Source organism: Solanum dulcamara, chromosome 9 (assembly GCF_947179165.1).
Source record: "Solanum dulcamara chromosome 9, daSolDulc1.2, whole genome shotgun sequence".
In the NCBI taxonomy this organism is placed as follows: Eukaryota; Viridiplantae; Streptophyta; class Magnoliopsida; order Solanales; family Solanaceae; genus Solanum; species Solanum dulcamara.
In genome coordinates, this window is record NC_077245.1 from 450,886 (window position 1) to 475,085 (window position 24,200).

The 24,200-nt window shown below is 36.8% G+C and overlaps 2 protein-coding genes and 1 pseudogene across 2 annotated transcripts; all 3 read left to right on the top strand.

Annotated features, from left to right (window-relative positions):
- Positions 1-2,630: 2,630 nt before the first annotated feature.
- On the top strand, positions 2,631-4,467 carry LOC129904549 (increased DNA methylation 3-like; annotated as a pseudogene).
- Positions 4,468-5,179: 712 nt separating this feature from the next.
- On the top strand, positions 5,180-6,412 carry LOC129904406 (alpha-crystallin domain-containing protein 22.3-like). The gene is made up of 2 exons (XM_055979968.1): positions 5,180-5,414; positions 5,981-6,412. The coding sequence occupies exons 1-2, from the start codon at positions 5,258-5,260 to the stop codon at positions 6,250-6,252; spliced, it is 429 nt and encodes a 142-aa protein (XP_055835943.1). The 5' UTR covers positions 5,180-5,257; the 3' UTR covers positions 6,253-6,412.
- Positions 6,413-11,823: 5,411 nt separating this feature from the next.
- LOC129902722 (increased DNA methylation 3-like) lies at positions 11,824-23,943 on the top strand. Its single transcript, XM_055978098.1, has 3 exons — positions 11,824-11,928; positions 22,461-22,654; positions 23,395-23,943. The coding sequence occupies exons 2-3, from the start codon at positions 22,492-22,494 to the stop codon at positions 23,691-23,693; spliced, it is 462 nt and encodes a 153-aa protein (XP_055834073.1). The 5' UTR covers positions 11,824-11,928; positions 22,461-22,491; the 3' UTR covers positions 23,694-23,943.
- The last annotated feature ends 257 nt before the right edge of the window (positions 23,944-24,200 follow it).

The following is a 24,200-nucleotide window of genomic DNA, read 5'->3' on the forward strand; positions in this document are numbered from 1 at the left end:
TTGCATCATTATCATGGTATCAGAGCCTCTACTGTTTTTGTAGAGATTCAAGTTGCCTTTCTGGTGACTGTTCTAATAGATCTTCCGGTGACTATTCCAGCATCCTCTTTTACTAGAAGCCACTTCCGACAGGTTTTTCCGGGCCATCTCAAACTTACATTCCAAGTTTATGAGGGTCAACCATTCATTCTAGTTTTACCCATCACATCTCCTATAATCTTTAGCAACCAGAATAGTTTTCCAGCAAAAACAGTCATCGTCATAGGCTGTTTCTTCTTTTTTGGACAAATTTCTGGTTCAGTTCATATCTGAAAAGGTTTCTACCAGATTTGCAGTCATCAAGAGGAACTTTGTTCTTCTCTTTCTTCTGTTTCAAGTTCTTTCTTCACCAAAGACCTTTTTTATGTTACTCATTTCTTATATCTGTCATCCTTTTTATTTTTGGTTCTTTGGTCAAAAAAAGAAACCTTTTTTTGTATTTCATCTAGTTGTTGAAGCCATAATGTCAGAGAAAGGTGAATCTCTAACTGATGTCTCTGAGAAAATTGAATCTTCAAGTGATGTTAGATCTATGTTTTCCTCTATTTCAAGTTCTCCTGTTATTACTGCTGTGAAATTGGAAGGTAGTAATAATTACACACCGTGGTCTTCATCTGTTGAGATGTGGTTTATTGGACAAGGATATGAGGATCATTTAGTTAAAAATACTAGTGATATTATTGCTGGTGATAGGACTAAGTGGACTCGCATTGATGCTCAATTATGCAATCCTTAATGGAACTTTTGGATCCTAAATTACTCAACCTGTTTCAATCTTGTAAAACTTGCTATAAAGTTTGGACTAAAGCTAAGACTTTGTATACGAATGATATCCAATGTATATACAAGGTTTTCTCAGACTTAGTCCAACTTCATCAGAATAATCAAGTTATAGCGAGTTATTTTGGACAGATAGATACGACACAGGAGCAACAAAGAGATAAGTTCTTTATGGTTTTAGCACTGAAAGGACAGATCTGATCTGAGTTCTGTAAGGGATCAAATCTTGGCAAGTTCCTCAGTTCCTTCCTTAATCGACATTTCAGCTCGATCATTGTATTGGTTCAGAAACAATTGATACCAATAACGTTGTGACATCTGTATTAGCTGTGAAAAATGAAAATCCACAGGAACTAAATGTCCATCAAAGGAGGAACAGTAGAAATATTGCAAAAACAAGCTGGGCCATACTCGACAAACTTGTTGGAAATTGCATGGTTGACTACCACGTACTAACAATCGGAGTACGGCTCACATGGTTCAGACCCATAAAGACACAGATGGTCAACTGGCCAATTCCATTACTTTCTCTGGAGCAGATTATAGTGATTACTTGCAGCAAGCATCAAGTGGCTCACAAACTGGTAGTTCCTTTGCTTGTCTAACCAGGTCTTCACCCAGGATGGGAGATTTACTTTTGTAGCCCCTTACAAACTTATTTTTAGTTTTATCCTTTCTATGTGAGATTTACATTTTTACATGTTAGGTACTTACTGTCTTCAAGTTGCTTATAATTCTATACAACTGGATGATTCTTGCAGCTTTTGGAAATATTACAAACACTTTGTTTCTCCAATTTTGTTAAATTATTTGGCACGGTCTTCACACATTGAACCCCATCTTGACCTTTGATGACAAAATCAAGCTGGTGAGTTGATGGTCTTAAAAGCAACTTAGTTTTCCCTGCTGCAAAGTTGAATTTTATATGCACCAGTATAGTCAGCTTTGAGGCTGATTCAAGTGCAAAAACCTTATTCAAAGACTACGCCATTCTTTTATGCACCTCCCATTTCTACAAGTAGGGGGGGAGAAGATGAATGGTTAGTCTATCAGGTTACCCATGGTGTGACCGAACAATCAGATGACGTTGTCCAAGTTTATGCACCTTCAATGCCTGCTCCATCTGTACCAGCAAGACCACCAATTGTCCAAGTTTACACGAGGAGGCGAGAAACTGATGACTCATGTCCTACATCATCAAATTTTCCTTCACTTGATGCTCTAGAAAATTTTGACCTCCCTATTGTTCTTTGAAAAGGTACACAACATTGCAAATCCTCTTATTCCATTGCTTAGGAGTGAGTTTTGCTATTTTATTTCCTGATCTCCAAATATGCTGGTGGCATGTGTGTAAACCAGGGCTTAATGAGAACATCTGGTGATCCTTGAGATTCCGTTAATGTTTTACACTGAGTAGCTTGTTGACATTCAGATTCAGTTCATGCTAAATGCGTCATTAAACTCTGCTCATCTCTCTTATCTTTATTTTATCGATCTGTTAACAGTGGGTATAACCAAAGCATATAGATACTAAAAGCACTTCTCCTCGGTATTCGCACGTTCTGCAATAGACTTGTTTATAGATTATAGGAAGTACTATATTACAAAAATTTTCTGATGTTTTTTCATGCCCCGGGGTTCTTTCTTTTTTCCTGTTTCAACTTCTTTTGGTAGTTGTTCTTTTTGATTTTTTACCTACCTGAGTTCTTCTTGCTTTTATTGTTGGCAGAATTAGTTTGGGAGTTGGATAACTGTTGAATGCTTATGTTATGTTTCAGATGGAGGACATTTTGAACGTGGAAAGTTAGAAAATGTCAAACATGGAATGCTTACATCCTGAAAAGGAAATTAAGAGAATAGTTTGGAAGTGGCCCAAGGAGAAACCAAATGGGAAAGACTCTGCTGAAAATGGTATGTCATTGATAAAGATAGAACGCAATGTGAAAAAGAGGCCCCATTCTGATTCAATGACAAATGATGTAGATGGGACTCGCATGATATTCCTTCTCCCTCTTCCCAACTTGTAAGAATGCGACTTGGGGGGCCTGTTATCTTGACTGGAACGGCATGCAAAGGGGTAACTGAACCACCTTTTGGAGCTGCTGATGTTGGCATAGCAGATCTGCTTATTATTTTTGTATTGCTGTACCTGGAGTCAAGAAAATCCTGGTTTGCTATTTTACCTTTAACTTGTTGCCCTTCTGTTATCTGTTTGAACATGCTAATCTGCTTATGTTCTTAGGCAGCAGAGATCCTGGAAATTACTTAATGTGAATCAGATACTAAAACTGATACCACAACTTTCCAACTGTAGAAGGACCTAAAGCGAGTGTAGTTCATGAAGCTTGTGCTTCGACCAACCCACTTGGTTTCCCTATGACTGATTTTCCTCTTATCATATGAATTAGTTCCTGTAAGTCAATTGTGCCACAGATATTTGTGGCAATAGCGGCATAACATCTTATTCTGCTGACTTTTTTCTGCCACTGATCATCAGCCCAGAAACTTGTCATATGTGTATTCACACATATGGTCCCACGTAAAAGTTCATGCTAAAATGAGGAAAATTTAGAGTTGAAAGAAAGCATGCCGAATACGAGAATTTAGCTTGACCAGGGAAGTTTATTATGCTGCATGTGGCTGCTTGCGATTATGGGATGCAGATGAGTTTGTTATGAATTTAATGTTGTGCATTTAATGTCACTGACAATAATTGTTTCATTGATGATAAGATATCATTTCAACAGCAATTTTAAAACTAGTAGAGTGCTATGTGGTACTTGTTCATTTTCCTAATGCATAGTCAACTAGGATTGGTTCATGGATGGAGTCCATTATAGATAATAATGCTACCTCGTGATGTCTATTTGAGAAAGAAATATTTAGGCTATTATTAGCTGGAGATGCTTCTGAGTTTACTCTCTCAGTGTTTGGCCTTGCTACGATTCTTATTTAGTTCTTTTTTCGACGTCTAGCCACCATGACAACATCCTAGAAGATACTGTTATCCTGATAGTATTCTTGTATGTCAGACTTCTCTTCCTAACACTCAGAAAATGAGATTGGCTGATGAATTTTAGATCTTGCTCTCCGTGCTATGCCTGTTTTCTAATTTTACTACAGAACTGTATCCATTGGTGCAAACACTTTCACAAACTTATCTGATTATTGTGGTATCTTATCATATTTGTTCAATGAACTTTTTAACCCCTTGTTGCAGGTGTGTTCAAGTGTGAGATTGAAAAAGATGGAAAGGTCTTTATTCAAGGGGTGACATCAACTGGTGGAAAAACCGTCTCAAGATATTCTCGGTTCTTTGATATGAAAATTCAGCAACAATGTCCATCTGGAGATTTCACTGTCTCCTTTAGTTTGCCTGTTCCTGTTGATCCAAGGTTGTTTTCACCAAATTTCAGATCTGAGGGCTTTTTTGAAGCTGTTGTGGTGAAGTACAACCACAGCTGGTAGGTCACGTAAACAACCATTTAAGCCAGAACCACCACAGAAATCTCTTCACAGTGGAGACAATGAGCTGTGTGTACTGAACTTGTAGATAATGTTTTGCCATGTAATAGAGCCAAATTACAGTTCAAATGATTCCTGTTTTGATTTGGATCACTCAAACAGCACTGAAAATGAGGATAGTAAAGACAGGAAGTTGGTACCTCGTTTCTTGAAATCCACTTGCTAGGATTTGTTTTGTCATGAGATTGGAACCTAGTTTTGTGAAGATAAGCTAAAAAGGCATATTGTCCAAAATTGCTTCTTGATTCATTTTGGCGGAAGCTAAATTGTGGAGTTTTTCAGGATTTGTTGTTCAATCATATTTCAGCTTGTTCAGTTGTTTTATGATTCCACGTAGATGATTTAAGATTTCTTGTCTAACATGTCTAGTTGGAGGAGAGGGGACTAGGATAAAGCAGAATTCAGATCAGAAATACATAGGGTATTAAAATCTAGTTAAGCTTTGTCTTAAAACTAGGCTAACTTGAAGTTGGGAATATAAGCAGAACGAAAGATATATACTGCATCACTTGTTTCTTTCACTTTGATTTTGGATCTATATCTTTGTAAGCACCATTTAATGTGTCAATTTGCTGCTTTGATCGTGGATCTATAAAATCTACTAGATTTCTGCAGAGCAAGGTATGAAATTCTGAGTATACAAAAATAGCTTTTACTTCTCTACTTAAAATTCTGTGCTAAATCCCTGTTCTTCTGACTGGCATGTTAACTCATAGCATTCCTAAGATGTTGTGGCTTGTAGTTTCATGAGCCAATCTTTCGATTCTAACGACATCATACATATATGAAGTTACCTTTTGAGTTTCTTCCTACTTCCTAGTATTCAAACAATTGATAGTGTTCAAGTCTTAATACACTTGAGTTTTAGGATCTGCAGGAAGGAATTTTCCAAGAAAACACTGAATACTTGAATATGTGTATCGAATATACATACAAAGCAGATGATGTGGTACAAACTGGAGCAGCCCGAGAGGGGAGAGCGGGAGTTCCTAATGATCCAGTGACTATCACTGTTACTGAAGTTGCTTACAAGTTTAAGGTTGTCCTACCGGCTGTCGCCAGAAGCCTGAGTAAGTTCATTTTCTTCTCTATATAACGCATTGAAAAATTTACTCTTAGTAGTCTCTATCCATCAGTTTCTAAGCCTAGTTCAGTAATTGTTGGACTTAAACCAGAAAAGACAGCTAGAAAGAAGTTACAAGATGAAATTGTCTCTGACAGTTTTGCTTTTTGGGAAAATCTGATGTGCTTGCCTATAAAACTATTGAAAAAACCCTCCTTCTATTCAACGGATGTGTACTCAAGTTGTAGCACTGTTGAATGAATGGCTCGTTTGGGACCAGACTGCTCCTCTTTCATGGACAAGAATCAAAACTTCTAAGAAATAGAGAGTTGGTTCAGATTCCCTAGATAGGAAATCTTTCTAGGGAGTTATGACTTACTAAGTCTAGCCTTCCCTACAATCGGCTTATCCACTTCAAGGGCTTATTCTCTATCAACTACAAATAGTACAAAGGTTGTATTATCCAAAAATCTATACTGAACCATACTCGGAGAATTTTTATGCATTTGAAAACTGATATAATGCTGAAAATATATTTGAAGAGAAATGACCAAGTGAACAATTGTATTGCAGGCAATTTGTCATATGATATTCATCCTTATGGGGATGTTGAGATAGAAGGGATAGTAAGGTCTGGTGAAATAACAAGCAGTGTGGAGCCAATTATATGCAACAGAAGAACTCGACGGATATTTCCCCAAGGTCACTTCACCATCAGTTTCACTTTGCCAGGACCTGCTGATCCCAATTTTGCAAGGGTCAACTTAAACTCAAATGGTGTTTTGGAAGGATCTGTGCTTAAGCGTTGGATTGGACATGGTGACCAGTCCGACTCGTCTGATTAATTGGACATGGTTAGCTTGTAATCATAATTAAAACCAACTTCCTATTCTGGAAAATCCCTAGTTATTATGTTACTGAAACTCTTGTTTGTATCTTCCTTTCTTGCATAAATTCGGCTGAGACCACCTGATACTGCAACATTGTCCTTTATTCAGCGAGTTTCTGCAGCATTTTATTTACTGTAACTTAGTACTAAACTTTACTTTGGACCATGCAAAGGAATTCTTGTATGAGTCTTTTGGTCATATTGCTTCTACTTGCACAGCTAGATTTCGTTTTCTTCAATCATGAAATGACTAGGAGCGAAAAGCCTGCTGCACATTTTTAATTTACCAGACTATTTTCTTTCTATAAGCAAGATCCCTTCGCCATGCAATACATATCTTGATCATGTTGAGGGATTAGACGACAATGGAAAGAATTGTGTGAAAGTTTGATAAAAGATAATACTTCTTCTTAGAGCATATTGATTTGGTCCATACACGATTCTCCTTATAAAATACATATTGATTTGACAAATCGGGATCAAACATGTTTTAACACAGCCTCTTATCTCTATTTTCTAATTGTGTCGAATTCACTTTTAATGTAAATACATATTTCAAAGTTTTAGCAACTTAATCATAGTCTAAATCTTGATTGTTCAGATGGATAGTCTTTTGAAGCTGCTTCCTAGGCATCTGTGATATGTGGATACAATTGAAAGAGCACAAAAAAATTAAAACAGAAAAGAAAAAGATACTAGTATTATATTTAATATGATTAATGAAACTAATTAAATGGGTCTAAACTAGGTGTGATTATTTAAACCAAACAAGTAAAACATAAATGCTACAAAAGAAAATCCGAAAAGACAATATAACTACATATTAACCAGCTTTTTAATAATATACACTCTTTTTATATGTATATCTTTCAAATTGATATGTCTTTTTATATGTATATCTTTCAAATTGATATGTCTTGATTGGAACGCAAGAGTTCTGAACATCCAATTGACTCATTCCTCTCACGTTTCCCCTTAAAATGTATTGAAATGACCATGAATCAGGATCAAACATGTTTTAGCGCAACCTCTTATTTCAATTCTCTAATTGTTAAAAGAGCAACTAGGAAGAATTCAGTTCTGATGTAAATATATATTCAGTAGTTTTTGCTACTTAATCACGGATGATACCATAATCTTAATTGTTCAAATGATCATAGTCAATTTTATGTGCAAGCGAGTTTGAGATGACATTTGGTTATTAAAATCTTTTCTTTTGTGACAAATACATACGAAGTCTAGAATATTACTATGAAACTAAGCATTAACATTTTATTACGTAATATTTAATACTACATAGAGAGTGAGAAAATCAACAAAACCACCAAATATTAGAGACGAACAAAAGGTTAAGTCATTCTTTGATGATTGCTAAGGAAAAAATTGAGGTTTGTTTTGGAGGCTAAAAAAGGTAGACACAAATCTTATATAAATTTCATTCTACTTTGTTTATTAGTTTCAGTGGTGGAGACATGATTTTTGTGAACGGAGTTTAACATATAAAGAAGTAAGTCAAAAAAATGAAGCAAAACGGACCATAAAGAAAAAAATTAACATTAACCTACTAAATTTAACTTATTTTGTCATAGCGCTTTTGACGTTTCTTCCTACTTTTACCTTGCTCCATTGAGTCTTCTTAAAAATATTGTGATTTTTTCCCTTTATTTTGCAGTGTTCTACTTTATTTTTTAAGATTCTTTAAAAATGTGTAGGGATTGAGTTACTATATTATAATGCATATTAAAAAGATAAATAAATTGTATCGCCAATTTTTAGTTCATTTATTTAATTTATAAGGTTTGCCATTTGTAAAAAAAAGAAAAAAATGATTAATAAATCAAATAATTTTAGTTTACATCTCTATGGGAAAAAAATAAGAAAGAAATATCATGAATATTCATGCCTTTTAAATTTCTTCGTTCAATTAAATTTAGTTTTAAATTATTTTTTTCTATCTCAATTTCATGTTTAAGAACAATTCATCTATTCTTAAAGAGCTTCTTTGAATTAGTATATAAAAAGAGAGTTGCGTAACAATAAAGTGAGCAATAGAAATAAAAAGAATAAAATACAAAAATGAAAATAATGTGCGTAATAAATTTGAACAAATGAAAATTTGAAAGAAGAAATGACATAAAAAGGAAAAAAAAGGAAAAAAAAATAAATAAAGCTCCACATTAAGTCCAAAAATAATAAAGTTTTTCATTGGATTAGGAATTTTGAGCCTAAATGTTGAGCCCATATAAGCTTCGCTATAGGATTTTCCAAAGGAAAAAAAGGGAGGAAGAGTTGTTGCGTGGAATCAAACCCAAGATGTTGGGGCGATTCTTGAACCCCCTTAGCCACTGAGCTAAGCTATTTGGTTGTGTTGGGGGGGGGGTCATTTTGATATATATATACGTGTAAAAACAGAGTTTAATCTTATATATTCAGTGTAATTTTTTGACGAAGGGGGTTCAGGTGAACTCCCTAACCCTCCATGTAGATCTGCCCCTAATTAGTCCCATCAATTGTACTCAACTACAATTTATTCCTTACTCCTCAGACAATCTTCATATTGGTCTTTTTTGACCTTTTCAGTAAGACAGTAATTAATACAATGAATCAAAATTCGCATGTTGGTGTTCCACCCTTTCTTCTCCTATAAATTCCATTCATCTCAATTAAATGGACATATTTTTTTTCCAGAAATTGTCAACATGCTTCAGAAATAAAAGAGTAATCAAATTTAATAAAAGAGTAATCAAATTTTACTTAGTTCAAGACAAGTTATTATGTCTAATTTGCGGAATAATTCCCATTTTTGCATAAATTGCTTTCTTTCGGGGTGGTCATTACTTTTCCCCACTTAATTCGATGGTCTTTAATTTATGTTAATGTTGTTCATTTAAAGAAAAATTATGGGACAAACTATTTTTGAGTATGACTTAATTTCTCAAGGAATAAGTTTGGAGAATTTTTGCATTCCGGCGTATTTGGCAAAGTTCCGTAGATTACTTAAGAGATAACTTCATGAGTTTTAAAACAATTGAATTTATGTCTTTATCGGCATAAGTTTGATAGAAATTAAGTTAAGTCTTGTGGTTATAAATTTGTTAAGGCATAACTTCTAAAACTGAACTTATCCTCTATTGATATAAGTTTGGTAGGAACTAAATTATGATTTGTAAGACATAACTTGTGGGTTATGAACTGAAATTTAGCATTAACACTCTATCATGTAATATTTAATACTACACAGAGAGTAAGAAAATCAGCAAAACCACCAAATATTATAGACGACTGTTGGAACAAAAGGTTAGATCATTCTTTGATGATTACTAAGGAAAAAATGGACGTTTGTTTTGGACACTAAAAAGAGTAGACATAAGTATTATATAAATTTCGTTCTACCTTGTCTAGTACAATAACAATATATCCAGTAGAATCTCACTTAGTGAGGTATGGGAAAGGTAGAGTATATGCAAACCTTATCACTACCTCAAGGAGGTAGAAAGGTTGTTTCCGAAGTACCTTGTGTAGTAGTCCTCATCAATTTATACTCAACTACAATCTATTCCTTACCCCTCAGACTATCATCATTCGTATTAATATGTTTTTTTACCTTTACAGTTCGCTCGATAAGTTCATTAGCTATATCAATAACACAATAACTACTATAATGGATCAATGGTCGGGTGTTGGCGTTCTACCCTTTTTTCTACCATAAATTCATTTTATCTCAATTAAACGAACATATTAATTTTCAGAAATTGTCAGCATGCTTAAAAAATAAAGAGTAATTAGATTTTACTTGGTTCAAGACAAGTTATTATGTGTAATTTGCATAATCAATACAAGTTTTTACATGAATTGCCCTATTTTGGGGTGGTCTTTACTTTTTTTCTCCTTAATTCGATGGTCCTTAATTTATGCTAATGTTGCTCATTTAATGAAAAATTATGGACCAAAATATTTTTGACTATGACTTAATTTCGCAAGGAATAAGTTTAGAGAATTTTTGCATTTCGGCATGTCCATAAAAGTTCGATAGAAAATTTAAGATATAACTTTATGGGTTTTGAAACTGAATTTATGTCTTTACCGACATAAATTTTGTCGGAACTCGAAACTAAGTTGATGTGGGTTATGAACTTATTGAAGCATAACGTTCTGAAACTGAACTTATGACTTTATCGGCATAAGTTCTGTAGAAACTAAGTTATTACTAATTATGACTTGTAAGGCATAACTTGTGAGTTGTATAAACTAAACACTTATGCCGGCATAACTTATTTTGCCTTGTAAGTCATCACTTCTGTTATATTATGATACAATAATATGATTCTTTGTCTTGCAATTTTTTATATATTTTTTTTTATGTTAGATATTATCAATCACTTTTTATTACTTAAAGTATTGACAACAAAAATTAAAGTCCACCCAAAAATAAGAAAATTTCTATGAACGACACACTCTCTTCGTTTCAATTTGTTTGGCTGATATTGATTTGACACAAATTTTAAGAAAAGAAAAGAATCTTTTTAATCTTGTGGTGTGAAAAATTAAAATTAAATAATTACTAAAAAGAAAAAAAATCATCATTTTTAAAATAGACTAAAAAGGAAATTAAATCAAATAAATTAAAACAATATTATATTTGGGCCAAATTGATTCACTCCCCGAGCCCAGCCATAGTAACCATATTTCATAATATATAAAATCTCACTTTTATTAGAAAGTCTACTTTACTGAAGCTGAAGTAGAGCGGCGTTCAATTTCAAGGGCAGTAAAGCGATTCAGTGAGGCGAGTTTTATATCTTCCGTTTTTTTGTATTGAACAGCTATAGCTTTTTTTCTTTTGGGATTTTACCGAGATATCTAGTTTTCTTCAATGGGTTTATTGATTTGCGTGATGTTTTTGGTTCAAAATGTTTGTGCGGTTTGGTTCTTTTACTTTGTGGTGTGCTTGCTACTGATTAGGCAAGTTCATTTGAATCAGTGTTCATGCTGGAGCTTTTTCGGAAAAAGACCATTCTTTACCTTTTACATAGAAAGTGATGGGATGATGCCCTTTTCATGTTAAAGACTGATATAAGTGTATTAAAAATCCTATCTTTCATGACTGTTCAATTGTTTTCTGATCTTTGGCTGTCCTAATCATAATCAAATGAGGAAATGGGGAAAAAATAACCCAGGTTTCCTTATGATTTAATTGTTTGGGTGCAGTGTGTTTGAATGGCAAATGGTCAGCACAGTAAGTTTCCTGTCTTTGTGTGGCATGTTTGTATTGTCATGACTTTGGGGAGAAATCTGTTGCCTTTAAGGATGGGAGCAGATGCCTTTAAACTAAGCTAAATGTGAAATATCCAGTTCCTGCCTACTATGGCTAACTCTTTGTGATTATGATGGTCAGCTGTAGGTGGTCTCTTTAGTTTGGAGCATGTAAGCTAGTGGATGTTTCCTCAAAGAGGGAACTTTTTTTGGAGTAAATAAATCAACTAACATATTAGATTTGTAGCATCCTTTAGGCTTATTTATATGTAAACCTGGACTTACGGATTGAAGTTATATGTAAAGGACCCTGGAGCTTGTTTCACTGCTGTTTTCTGTTCAGGAGTTGATGCATGTAAAACAATTGTAGATTGACGAGGTAAGAAGGACCGAGCCCTGCAATTTTTTTGTAGCAGGCTTTGTTAAATTTCATGCAATGTACGTTAGGAGTATTTATTTTGGTTAGAAATTTGTGTGTAAGGGTAAGTGTGAAATCTAGGGAACCTCGAATCTTACTTGTGCTAATTTTCCATAAAGGCAAAATATTTAGCAGTGGAGTGAAACATACCATAATAGAGTGGAATAGATACATATAATTCAAACAACTAGGCCCAACTAATTTTGGATTCGAAGCATATTTAACCACCTTTTATCTGTCTTTTAAAATCTTTAGAAGTATTTTTTTAAACATCATCTTCTACCCTAAAATCGGTGGTCCTTCTGATCACCATAAGCCTCTCCCATTCTCCTCCTCCTCCAATTGGCTCCTACCATAGCTCCTCCAACCTATTGCAACCTTACCCGAAAAATACCTACCCAGAAAACCCTCCATGCGCTCTCACACGCCTCCACACCCTCTCAAATCCCGACGCCACGCGGCTCACACCTCGACTCGTGGGACTCCATTCTCTTCTATAGGTTACCAAAATTTGCTTTTCCGACACTCTCTCTCTTCCAACTCTGCGTAGGCCATTGGAATCCCTTTTTCATTCTCTGAGTTTTCTCTCTCCACTAAAATCTCCCAAATCAGCTATTCCGACGATCTTCCACTGCTTGAAACAACCTTTCTTTCTTTCTTTCTTTATCACTATCTCCTCTCCTCCCAGAGCTGTCATGGGAGAGGACATTATCTTTTTCGCGGTAGGCTTCAAGTCATACGACATTACCCGGGTGGTTTCTAGGGAGATACATGGTATGATGGGGTAGAAAGAGGTCGTAACATGATGACCAGGATGAACATTAGCCAGAAGGCGATGGAATGGCTGGTTTATGTTGTGGCTACAATTGCACACTCAATTGTACGTAGTCTCTCAAGTAGTAAAACGGTTTTTTCAAGCCAGATGTTGAACCCACAGGGACTTTAATGAGGCGAATTATTTCTTTTCAACGAACTACACTAATTGCAATTGTGTGATGGATTTGAGATAATTTGCTAATAATTTTGGATGTAAGAAAATTTTCTATGAATAAAAGCAATGCAATAGTTACGTATATTAATCAGATTACGAGAAATTCCAGGGCTATAGCATAACGTGAAGTCAAGCTTACTATTCTTCGATCTCAGTCTCCGATGGGTTATTTAATTATTGATCAAAAAGGATTATTAATCCAATCATGGTCTTCCGACGGTTCGACCTATAATTGCCTATCTTTATCGTCAACATAACTACATCGTTGAGAAAGGATAGGCATGAAACAAGAAAGACGCATTTAAACTATCATCCTTTATCATGACCAAACGTGGTATATAGGTATGTGTCACGAGCATCCTATATACGAATCATCCTAGGTTATTCTAGTATAAACACTTTCCTTTCATTTTTTGATCTATCTACTTGTCCTCTTCCGAATCCAAGGTAGACAACATATATATTCTAATGCTGGCCAAACATTAAAATCATAACCTCAAGAATGCAAGAATAATTAAAATCAATAACCCATCATCAACCAAGCTCAAATAATATTAAACCATGACTTCATAGCTATAGCCCCAGATTTTGGGTGCTTAGCTACTCATATTCAAATGATAGAAACAAGTGCTTAGCTTCATACAAATTAATGAGAACAAGAAAAAGAAGAAGAAAAGGAATCTAAAATGCTTGTGAACTTCTTGCTCTTCCTTCTTTTTCTCCTCCAAAACGCGGTTGCTGCCTCTCACAAGCCCTAAAAATCTATTTAAATGCCCTCATTCAATTATTGTCGGACCCAGAACAATAAACAAATAAAAAGTCTTTGGAGCTGCTATAGCGCTCAGAATGTGTGTCTAAAGTTTTGCTCCTGGCGCTGGGCGCCACTATAGCTCCTGCAAAGCGCATTTCTCTTTCATTTCTTGTGCTTTTCCAAACTCCTACATGTACTTGGACACGTAGCTTAGTGCACACTTGATTGGTATTTCATTCAAAACACACAACTTAGCTCCAACATCTTCTCAAAACGCCTACCAAATATGGGCAAACATGGCACATGGGCTCCTAAATGTGCCCAAGATCAGTTACGCTCTCAAAGAAGCGTTTTTTGAAGTAAGGGTAACTTTGTATTCACACAAGATTCATCATCCAAGAGATGATGAATTGAAAACTTGCATCCTATAGTGGGATGGGCACAACCCCATGATGGTAATTAGATTACAAGTTTCCTAAGAAATCAACTAAATCTACCACCTCCCCCACCAAATCTTGTTTACACCAAAAAAATAGAAGACTAAGAGCCCGTTTGGATTGACTTATAAGCTGCTTATAAGCTGTTTTCAGTTTTTTTTGAGTGTTTGACTGTGCAACTTAAAGTCATTTTGTGATTAAAATAAGCCTCAATAAATAATTGAGTTTGTTTGGATGGACCTATTTTAAGCAACTTATAAGTTGAAAACAGCTTATAAGTCAAAAAAAAATAAGTTAGGCTACACCAACTTATTTTTTTTAACTTATAAGCAATTTTTGACTTATAAGCTGCTTAAAATAAGTCCATCCAAACAAGCTCTAATACAGTTTGTTTAATTCTCAGGAAGTTGATTTTCTGTCCTTCAAAACACCTAGCATTCGTTTCCTTCCATATGGACCACCATATGCTGGGATGAACTTCCACCATTCTTCCTTCTTGCCTCTTCTTCCAACTCCTGGCCAGCTGTTCAGGAGCTCCACAGTAGTCTTTGGCATCACCCAGCTAATCCCCATAATGCACAAAAATGTATTCCACAACCTTGCAGCTGTTTGACAGTGAAAGAACAGATGACTGTTTACCTCAGCTTCCTGCTCACACATAAAGCATCTCGAACAGATCTGCGTGCCTCTTTTTTGTAGAGCCTCATGAGTAAGGCATGATTTCCTGATCTGTAGCCAAACAACACATGAGACTTTCAATGGACATTACACCTTCCAAATTAGTTTCCATGGCCATCTCTTAGTCAGTGATATATTTTGGTTCATCTTCCAATAGCATGATTTCACTGTTTAGACCCCTTTGTTGTGTATTTTCCATACTGGTTTGTCAGAACTCAGGGATGAACCTGGGAAATCATTGAGGATCTCTAATAACTTGGCAACTTCCTCTATTTCCCAATCATTTAAGGCTCTTCTAAAAATTAGATTCCAACCTTGTTAACTTCAGACGTCTGTGAAAGTGGCATTGCTCTGCTAACTCGGTGTATACAAATGAGGGTTAGGTTTCTCAAACTGTCCTCCCATATCCGTATTTCATTCCAGAACTCTATCTTCAGACCATCCCCCACATTGATGCACATGTTGTTTCTGAGATCTGGCGATAATCTTCTAGTGGTCTTCCAAACACTGCATCCATAAGTGCTCATAACTAGTGTCATCAAAGACGCTCTTAAAGCGCGCTTAAGCCCTAAAGCGAGGCTCAAAACGTGTTGAGCGCTTCGCCTAGCTTAATGTGCGTTTCAGTGTCGTGATCAAGGTTCTAAGGCATACTTTCCTTGCCAATGAACCTCTTCTGAAGAGACGACACCACTAAATAATTGATATTTCACTTTATCGTAATTGTTTTTCAGTTTCTTTGTTTATACATTTGTCATTCATGCTTATAAATTATTAGTCTTGGTCTAAACATATATATTTGTATCCCCCCCCCCCCCCGTGCCTTTTTATATTAAAGCCCGCACTTCATCTGTGCTTTGCTCTTAAAGCCCCAACGGACCTTAGAGCTTTTTTGTGCCTTTTGCTTTTGATAACACTGCCCATAACCTCTTTAGTTGTCCACTGATTAAATAAGCCATATTTGCCTGCAATAAATCTTCTCCATAAGGCTCTGTCTTCAGTATAGAACCTCTATAACCATTTTTGAAGTAGACAACTGTTCTGGAGACTCAGTTTTTTCAGACCTAAGCCTCCTTGGATTCTGTTGAGTGTGAGTGTATCCCACTTTACCAGGTTATAGCCTCCCTTTTCCTTGTTACCCTTCCATAGAAAAGTTCTCCTTAGCCTATTAATTTTCTTCTCAATGTTCTTGGGGATTGGAAATAAGCTCATCATGTAGGTAGACAGACCATCCAACACTGATTTGATGAGTGTTACCCCGCCGCCTCCTAGAGGCAGGTACTGGCTTTTCCATCTGGCTAGTTTCCTCTCACATCTCTCCAACACCACATTCCACATTTTCAGTTCTTTGTTCTTGGCTCCAAAGGTAGTCCCCAGGTATTTTGTTGGTAGTGCATCTACTTGGCAACCCAATGCTTCTGCTAGCCCAAGCATATTGTCAACATTATTGATAGGGAAGAGATGACTCTTCAGGCAGTTGACATGGAGGCCTGAAATGCCCTTAAATATGGTGAGTATAGCTCTCAAATGTCTAATTTGTGTCTCCTCTACCTCACAGAATATAAGAGCATCATCAGCATAAAATAAATGTGTGATCTCCAGTTCCTCCTCTCTCCCTGATTGTGCTTTTTCAATCTGTCTTCATTCTCTCCGTCAATAACTTGGATATGATTTTATAGACTCCTCCTATTAAACTGATAGGTCTGAAATCTTTTAGCTCAACTGCGCAAGGTTTCTTGGGAATTAAAGCTATGAATGTAGCATTAAATGATTTCTCAAACACACTCCTCTGATGAAAATTTTGTAGTCAACATCAGGTCCTCTTTCAATATATCCCAACATTTCTTAAAGAAATCCATAGTAATACCATCAGGGCCAGGTGCTTTGTCCCCCTCACATTTTTTGATGATCAGCAGCACTTCCTCTTTTGTAAATGGTCTTTGTAATCATTTATTGGGCACCCTACAAAATCAAAAGAGGGCCTCCATGCCTCAGTTTCTGAATAGAGCTTGGCATAGAAGTCTATCATGGCTCCTTTAACTTCTGTTGGTTCTTGTATCTCCTCCCCTTGTACCACCAGTTTATCAATTGTGTTGCATCTCCTGTGGGCAGTTGCTAATCTCTGGAAGAACCTAGTGTTCTTATCCCCTTGTTTCAACCATAGTGCTCTGGACTTTTGTCTCCAGCTTGCTTCTTCTTGATTGGTCAACACTTCCAGTTCTACAAGAATTGTTGCTCTTATTACCATTTCCTCGTCATTAAGTGCTCTGTCATTTTGAGTTCTGTCTAGCTCAGCTAGTTCTTCTAACAAACAATTTTTCCTGTGGGCTACTTCAGAGAAGTTCTTCTTTCTCCAATCTTTTAACTTTTGTTTTAGCATCTTTAGTTTGCTGCTCAACTTATAATCTGGGCACGTTTCTACCTCAAAACTGTTCCACCACCCCTGCACCATATCATTAAAGCCATCAACCTTGAGCCACCAATTTTCAAATTTGAAATATGATTTTCCATGCTCCCAATTACCACTGTCCGGCATGATAGGATTATGGTCTAACCCTACTCTTGGGAGGATGCTTTGCTTGATGCTTTTGAAGTTTTCCTCCCAATTCATAGAGTATAGGAACCTTACCAACCTAGCAACACTTTGATGGTTACCCCCCTGAACCAAGTGAACTTCCCTCCTGACAGGCAAGGGTCATGCAACACTAGTTCATCTATCCATCATGAAAAATCATTCATGATGTTTGTAACTCTGTTGCACCCCCTTCTTTCCACCATATGTCTCACAGTGTTGAAATCTCCACCTGTGACCCAAGGTCCTCTACATAGTTCCTTCATTGCAGCCATTTCTTCCCAACACTCTAACTTCTCATTCCTAGTGTGTGGAGCATAAACTCTAGTGAAGTACCAGGAAAAAGCATTTTGAGTTAATTCAAACTTGTAAGTGATTGAATTAGGTACCTTCCTCCACCTTGGTGCCAGTCCATACTCTACTATCCCACATAATAAGTATTCCCCCCTCACTTCCATCTGCTTCAATGTATCCAAGCCTCATCCATCTGCAAGACCAGAGCTGATAGGCAATCCCCTCAATTCCCTTGTTCACCTTCGTTTCCTGTGAACAAACCCCATTCACTTTCCATTTCTACAAATAAGTGTTAACCAACTTCTTATTGGTGTTGTTGTGCCCTCACATTCCATGTGATCAGCTTAATATTCATTTAAAAGTCAGGCTTAGAACCCTCCCCTGCTTCTAGCACCTTCGATCTCTTTATTGAGACTAGATTGAAGGTTTTTCAGTTCTTTCTTGCCTATTCCCCTGCTTTTAGGGGTGCTAATAGCCTTCCCCTGCTTCTTGCTGTTTATTTTTGTTTTCCTTTCATCAATTCTGATGAGAAGAGCAAGGGTCTCTTTCTCAAATCCTTCGAATGCTACCCCATACGTGTTGCTCAGCTCCAATATGCGTGAATTGACCCAACTTGGTGCCTCAGTTTCAACCAAATCTTCCTCTGACAGGTTTTGCATAGCCACCGGTTCAGCATCAAGAACTTGTTGCAACTGGAGTTCTGTCTGATTTAAATCTTTGGACGTGTTCCTTTCCTTTGAATGTCCGTGGATGTTGTTTGCCTCATTGCTCTGTTTTGGGCTATTGGTTTGCATGTGTGTATTTTCATCTGCTACTTTCTCTCCCTCCATTTCTCCTTCATTAATTTTTCGGAGGAATTCTCCCATATTTTGATTGCTTCCAGAAATTGAAAGGCGAGAGTTTTAATGGCTGAAAGCCCATTAACATCTCTCACATGTTCCTCCCGTAGTTTCTCATTTAAACTTATATGGGTTTCAGAATTCCCTTTGTAACTTTGGCTCAAACGAGCTATCGGGCCCAAATTTATTTCCCCTGATAGTTGGGCTAGGTTAGATCTCTTTATTACATTTGTTGGGTGGTACCTAGTTACCCTAGTCGACCCACGTGGTTCATCACGTGTCTTTGACATGCTTTTTCCCAACTATGCTTTATCAGGATCAGACCTCCTTTTACCCAGAGGGTTTCCATCCAAAATCTGTTGCGTAATACATGTGTTCGACCTTTTTTTCCGAAAGATATCTTCGGTGAAGCTTCTGCCCAGAGTTGCATCGTGAACAAAACCTCTTTGTTTTCAATTGTTACCTCCTTCAGAATGTTATTACCATCTCCGTGAACCTGACCCTAGTGTCTGATGAGTGGAATGAAGGCTTAAGGAATATCAAGCAATCAATCCTGCAAAAGGTTACCTCTTATCACTCACAAATTCTATTACATTGTGGGAACTGGGATCCTGTGAGATCATATTTTAAATTCAAAAATTGGTGGTTGCTGACTGAGGGTTTCTTGGATAGAGTCAAGGAATGGTAGATGTCCTTTGACTGTGAAGGTAGGCTAGATTTCATCCTAGCCTTCAAGTTGAAAGCACTTGAAGACAAGTTGAGGGAGTGGAGCAAATCAGCCCAAGGAAACTTGGCATTGCAGAAACAGAACATAGTTAGTCAACTTGTTGAATTAGAGGAAGTCCAGGATCAAAGAGTTCTTGGTGAAGAGGAGATCCACTCAAAAGCTAAACTCATGTTAAAGTTCGAAAATATAGCTAAATATGAGGAGATAGCATGGAGACAGAGATCAAGGCTTAATTGGCTGAAACAGGGTGACAACAACACCAAGTTCTTCCACAAAACTGCCAACTCGCATAGAAGATACAATAATATTGATGAGCTAAATATGGGTGGTGAAGTAGTCAGAAATCCAGAAGACATAAAGAAGGAAATTGTAGTCTTCTATCAGAACTTATATTCTGAAACAGAAACTTGGAGACCCTCAGGTGGGTGCAAGATGGATCACAAAATTAATGCTGAAGATAATTTCATGCTTCAGAAGGAGTTTGAGGACCACGAGATATGGTACAGTCTAAAGCTTTGTGGTAGAGACAAAGCTCCTGGTCCTGATGGATTTACCATGGCCTTCTATACCAGCTGCTGGGAGGTTATTGGTAAAGATGTGATTGCTACAGTCAAGTACTTTCATGAGAGATGTATATTTAAGAAAAGCTTCAACTCTACCTATGTTGCTTTAATTCCAAAAAAATGGGTGCTAAGGAGCTCATTGACTTCAGAACTATTATCCTAATTGGTAGTCTGTACAAGATCATCTCCAAATTATTCACTGAGAGAATCAAAATGGTTATGCATAAACTAGTGGATCCCCAACAGTTGGCCTTCATAAAAGGGAGACAGATAATGGATGCCACTCTTATGGAAAACGAGTGTGTTGACACTAGAACTAGAAGCAGCGTCCCAGGCATCCTATGTAAGCTGGACATTCAAAAAGGTTATGGCCACCTTAATTGGAAGTTTCTTCTGGAAACTCTTTCTAATAGGGGTTTAGGAGGTAAATGTTTAAGATGGATGAAGTTTTGCATCAGCACTGTGAAATTCTCAATTCTAATAAATGGCTCCCCTACAGGTTTCTTCTCTTCACAAAGAGGTTTAAGACAAGAAGGCTCATTATCTCCTGAAAATTGCTCAAGAAAAGTTGTGGCTGAGAGGTTTTAGGGCATCCAGTAGAGTGAGGCTAATTTGGAGATTACTCGCTTACAATATGCAGATGACACTCTTGTCTTCTGTGATGCAAACAGGAACCAACGCAAGATTTTAAGGGTAATCTTTGTTCTTTTTGAAGCTATCTCAGGGCTTCACATCAATTGATACAAGAGTTTCTTGTATCCAGTAAATGAAAGTCCATGATTTACCCTCTCTGGCTAGGATTTTGGGTGGAAGGACAAGAGACCTACCAACTACATACTTGGGGATGCCTTTGGGAGCCAAAAGCAAATCCATAGGCATCTGGAATGGGGTGATTGAAAAATGTAAAAAAAGGTTGGTGAATTGGAAGAGCCAGTACCTTTCTTTAGGAGGAAGATTAAAACTCATCAACAGTGTTTTGGACTCTATGCGTACCTATATGATGTCTCTTTTCCCTATTCCTGATGGTATCATTGATAGACTAGATACATTTGAGAAGAAACTTCCTGTGGGAAGGAAACAGTGAAACCAAGGATACCATCTAGTCTGATTGAGAGTAAACAGGCAGGGGGATGGGGGTAAGGAATTTAAAAATACAGAACCAGTGCCTTATGATGAAGTGGCTGTGGAGATTTGCCTCCAGTGAACAAGCATTGTGGAAAGATGTAATACAGGCCAAATATGAAATGGAGGATCATTGGATAACTAAAATGGTCACTAGCACTTATGGATCAAATCTTTGGAGAGCCATCAGAAACCATTGGCCAAAGCTCAGAGGAACTGCAGTATTAAATTGGGTAATGGTAGGAAGACCTCTTTTTGGGAAGATAGATGGCTAGAACAAGGATCTTTAAAAGCTTTGTTCCTGGATATTTTCACTCTCAACCAGCAGCAAAGGGGACTGCGACAGAGATATGGTCAAACCAAGGGTGGAATCTGAGTTTTAGAAGATCTCTGAATGACTGGGAGATCCAGAGGTTGGTGGAGTTTTACAAGGTCTTGGGGCAGTTCAAAGGAACTACTGATGCACAAGATAATTTGGGATGGCAGGATCACAATCAAGACAATTTCAGTGTTAAAAGAGCCTACAAGACGTTTAATCCTCGTAAAAGTCAGAGGAATGGGTGTCCATGGAAACTGATATGGAAAACTAAAATATCCCCTATATAGAGTCTTGTTTTACTTGGCTTCTTGCTAAGCAGGAAAACCTTTTGAAGAAAAATATTCAACTGAGTCCTAGGTTGTGAGGAAGTAGGGTTCTGTCACCCATCTCTTCCTTCACTGTAGGATAACCAACATTTTGCGGAATGTTTTCATCAATCTGAAGGGCATGAACTGGGTTATGCCTAGGAGAGTTACCCAGACTTTGAGGATATGGAGCAGTTATGCAAGCATTACTGGGCATAAAGAGAGATGCAAAATCATTCCGGCTTGCATTTGTTGGTCTATATGGAAAGAAAGAAATCTCAGATTGCTTCCAAGACGAGTAATTCCATCCAGAAGATTAAGATGAACTGCTTAGTTTTGTTTCATTTTTGGTGTAAACAGGAGTACATGGAAGATCTGTAATCAGTTACAGATGTTTTAGGTTCCTTGTAAATTTTGCTATAGAATTGAAGATCTTCCTGTTACTCTCCACAATTGTAATTAGGAACCTGTAAGATGTTGTGGCAGGTTCTGATTTTTTTGGAATAGAATACAAGTTGTTGCCTTCTCAAAATAAAATAAAATAAATACATACTTTATGTGCATTCGAACTTCAATTTGACATAAATTTTTACTTAGGGTAAACGGGGTGGTGGTGGGAAGGGTTAGCCTATGCTATTTCTTTTTGTTGTCAAAGTCATGCTCTTCAGATCTTAACTTTGAATTCAATCCTAAAAAGTGAGCGAGATCTTCAATACATAAGTAAATGCACCAGCTGGCAAATTCTCTATGCACTAATCCCTGAGGCTAAGTTCTTTGTCTTATAGCTTGCAGGAAGCTATCTTGCTCGACACATGCATAAGCAGGAATTTAGAAATATCTGCAGAGCCACCTTACAGTTTTCCCCTTGAAGCTAAAGTCGTTATCTTATAACCTGCAGGGAGACAACTTGGTTGGTACGGCTGCAAAACATGAATTCAGATGAAAGTGCAATGTCTCATGCCAAACCTGATGTCACTCTGACTGGGACTGCTAAGACATGTTTAATCGGACCACCACTTGGTTTGGTTGACATAGGCAGTAGTGAAAATGCATACCTTTTTCGTGTTGCGCTTCCTGGTGTAAGGCATAAATGTAAGTACTTATAAAAGAATTTCTCTATAGGCTATTTTCTTAATTGTTTTTATTGTCTATTTTCTAGAGTGGGTATAGTTAATGGGTGCAACACTGATTATTTTATGCATACACATACTTAAGAATCTCATTGTGAACCTGAAATTACCTTACGACCCTCAGAGTTGTGCTTTGACTAATTATACGAATTAGTATTACTTACTTTAGTTGTCTTCTCTTTATTAATTAGGTTTAGGACATTCTACCAAAATTGCTGTAGAGGGATTGGGTGGGGTGAATTAGGTTTAAGTTTTAGTAATTAATACTATTTTAGGTTTACTATTACTTGTCGTGACAATATTAACCTTTCATGGGAAGCATTCTGTGTTCTAAGTGGGTTTGACCTATATCCTTCCTTCTGGACCAAACTTATCACTTTAGGTTAGATTGCTTGAACATTTTATTATACTTCTTTTTATGATATGGATGGTTTCTTTTGTTAATTTGGCACGGCGTCATGCACATGCAATGCCACTTGTGGAGATATAATACAAAATAGAAATAAGCAAGTAGTATCGATCTTGCTCTTTAATTAGTAGTGTGATGGTGAGTTATCTTGTTTTACTTTTAAGTACAATTTTTATCTTAAACATAACGTACATACATGCAAATCATTTACACTTAACTAGTATACTTAAATGCAGGTAAGCAAAACTTTTAAGACTGGAATTTAACAATCAATTGATGTGTATACTGCACAGGTAATATCAAATTTGACATACAGAAAGATGGGAGAGTCCGGATCGAAGGTGCGATTACAGAGAGTGAGGCTTTGAAAAACTCACCCAAGGGTTATGAGATGAAAGTTCAGCAGCTTCCGTCCCCTGGGCCCTTTACCATATCGTTCAATTTGCCAGGACCTGTTGATCCCAGATTATGTTCCCCCCATTTTAGATCAGATGGCATTTTGGAAGCCATTGTAATGAAATATCAGATACCTTTGGTTTCAGCTGAAGGTTTGCCTGAGAATTGGTACAATGGCTCTTTCCCAGCTCCTTGAGTTCTAGTTCGTCCACATTCCCCTAAGACACAAGGGAATTTGTTTGGTTCACAACTTTTGTAATGAATATAGCACACCATCAGGAACAACTTCTCAACTTCTAGGTAGCCATACCTGTACAAGAAGGGATTTTGCATTATATGTTTCCTTGGAGATTTTGGCAATGTTGACTTGATTTTGAACCAAGTGTGTACTTTTATGGAACAAAAACTTGGAGTATTGAGATCTATTCCATCTTTATTATGGTCTATGTTTTCTAAGTCTTATCATCAGCTTAATGTGAGTGCATTATTTGCCTGAGTACTGGGAAAACCATGAAAAGGTAAATCTAAGGCTGTTGATGTTTCAATGAGCTCTAGTTTACAGAATGCTTTGTTTTCTCATAACAAAGAGTTTATATGCAAATTAGAAAGGCATCATCACATCCTGATAGTCAAGTATTTGATCGACAACCTGCTGTTTTCACTGTGCACCCATGCTGTCAAATAGTAATAGTGAGAAGTACCC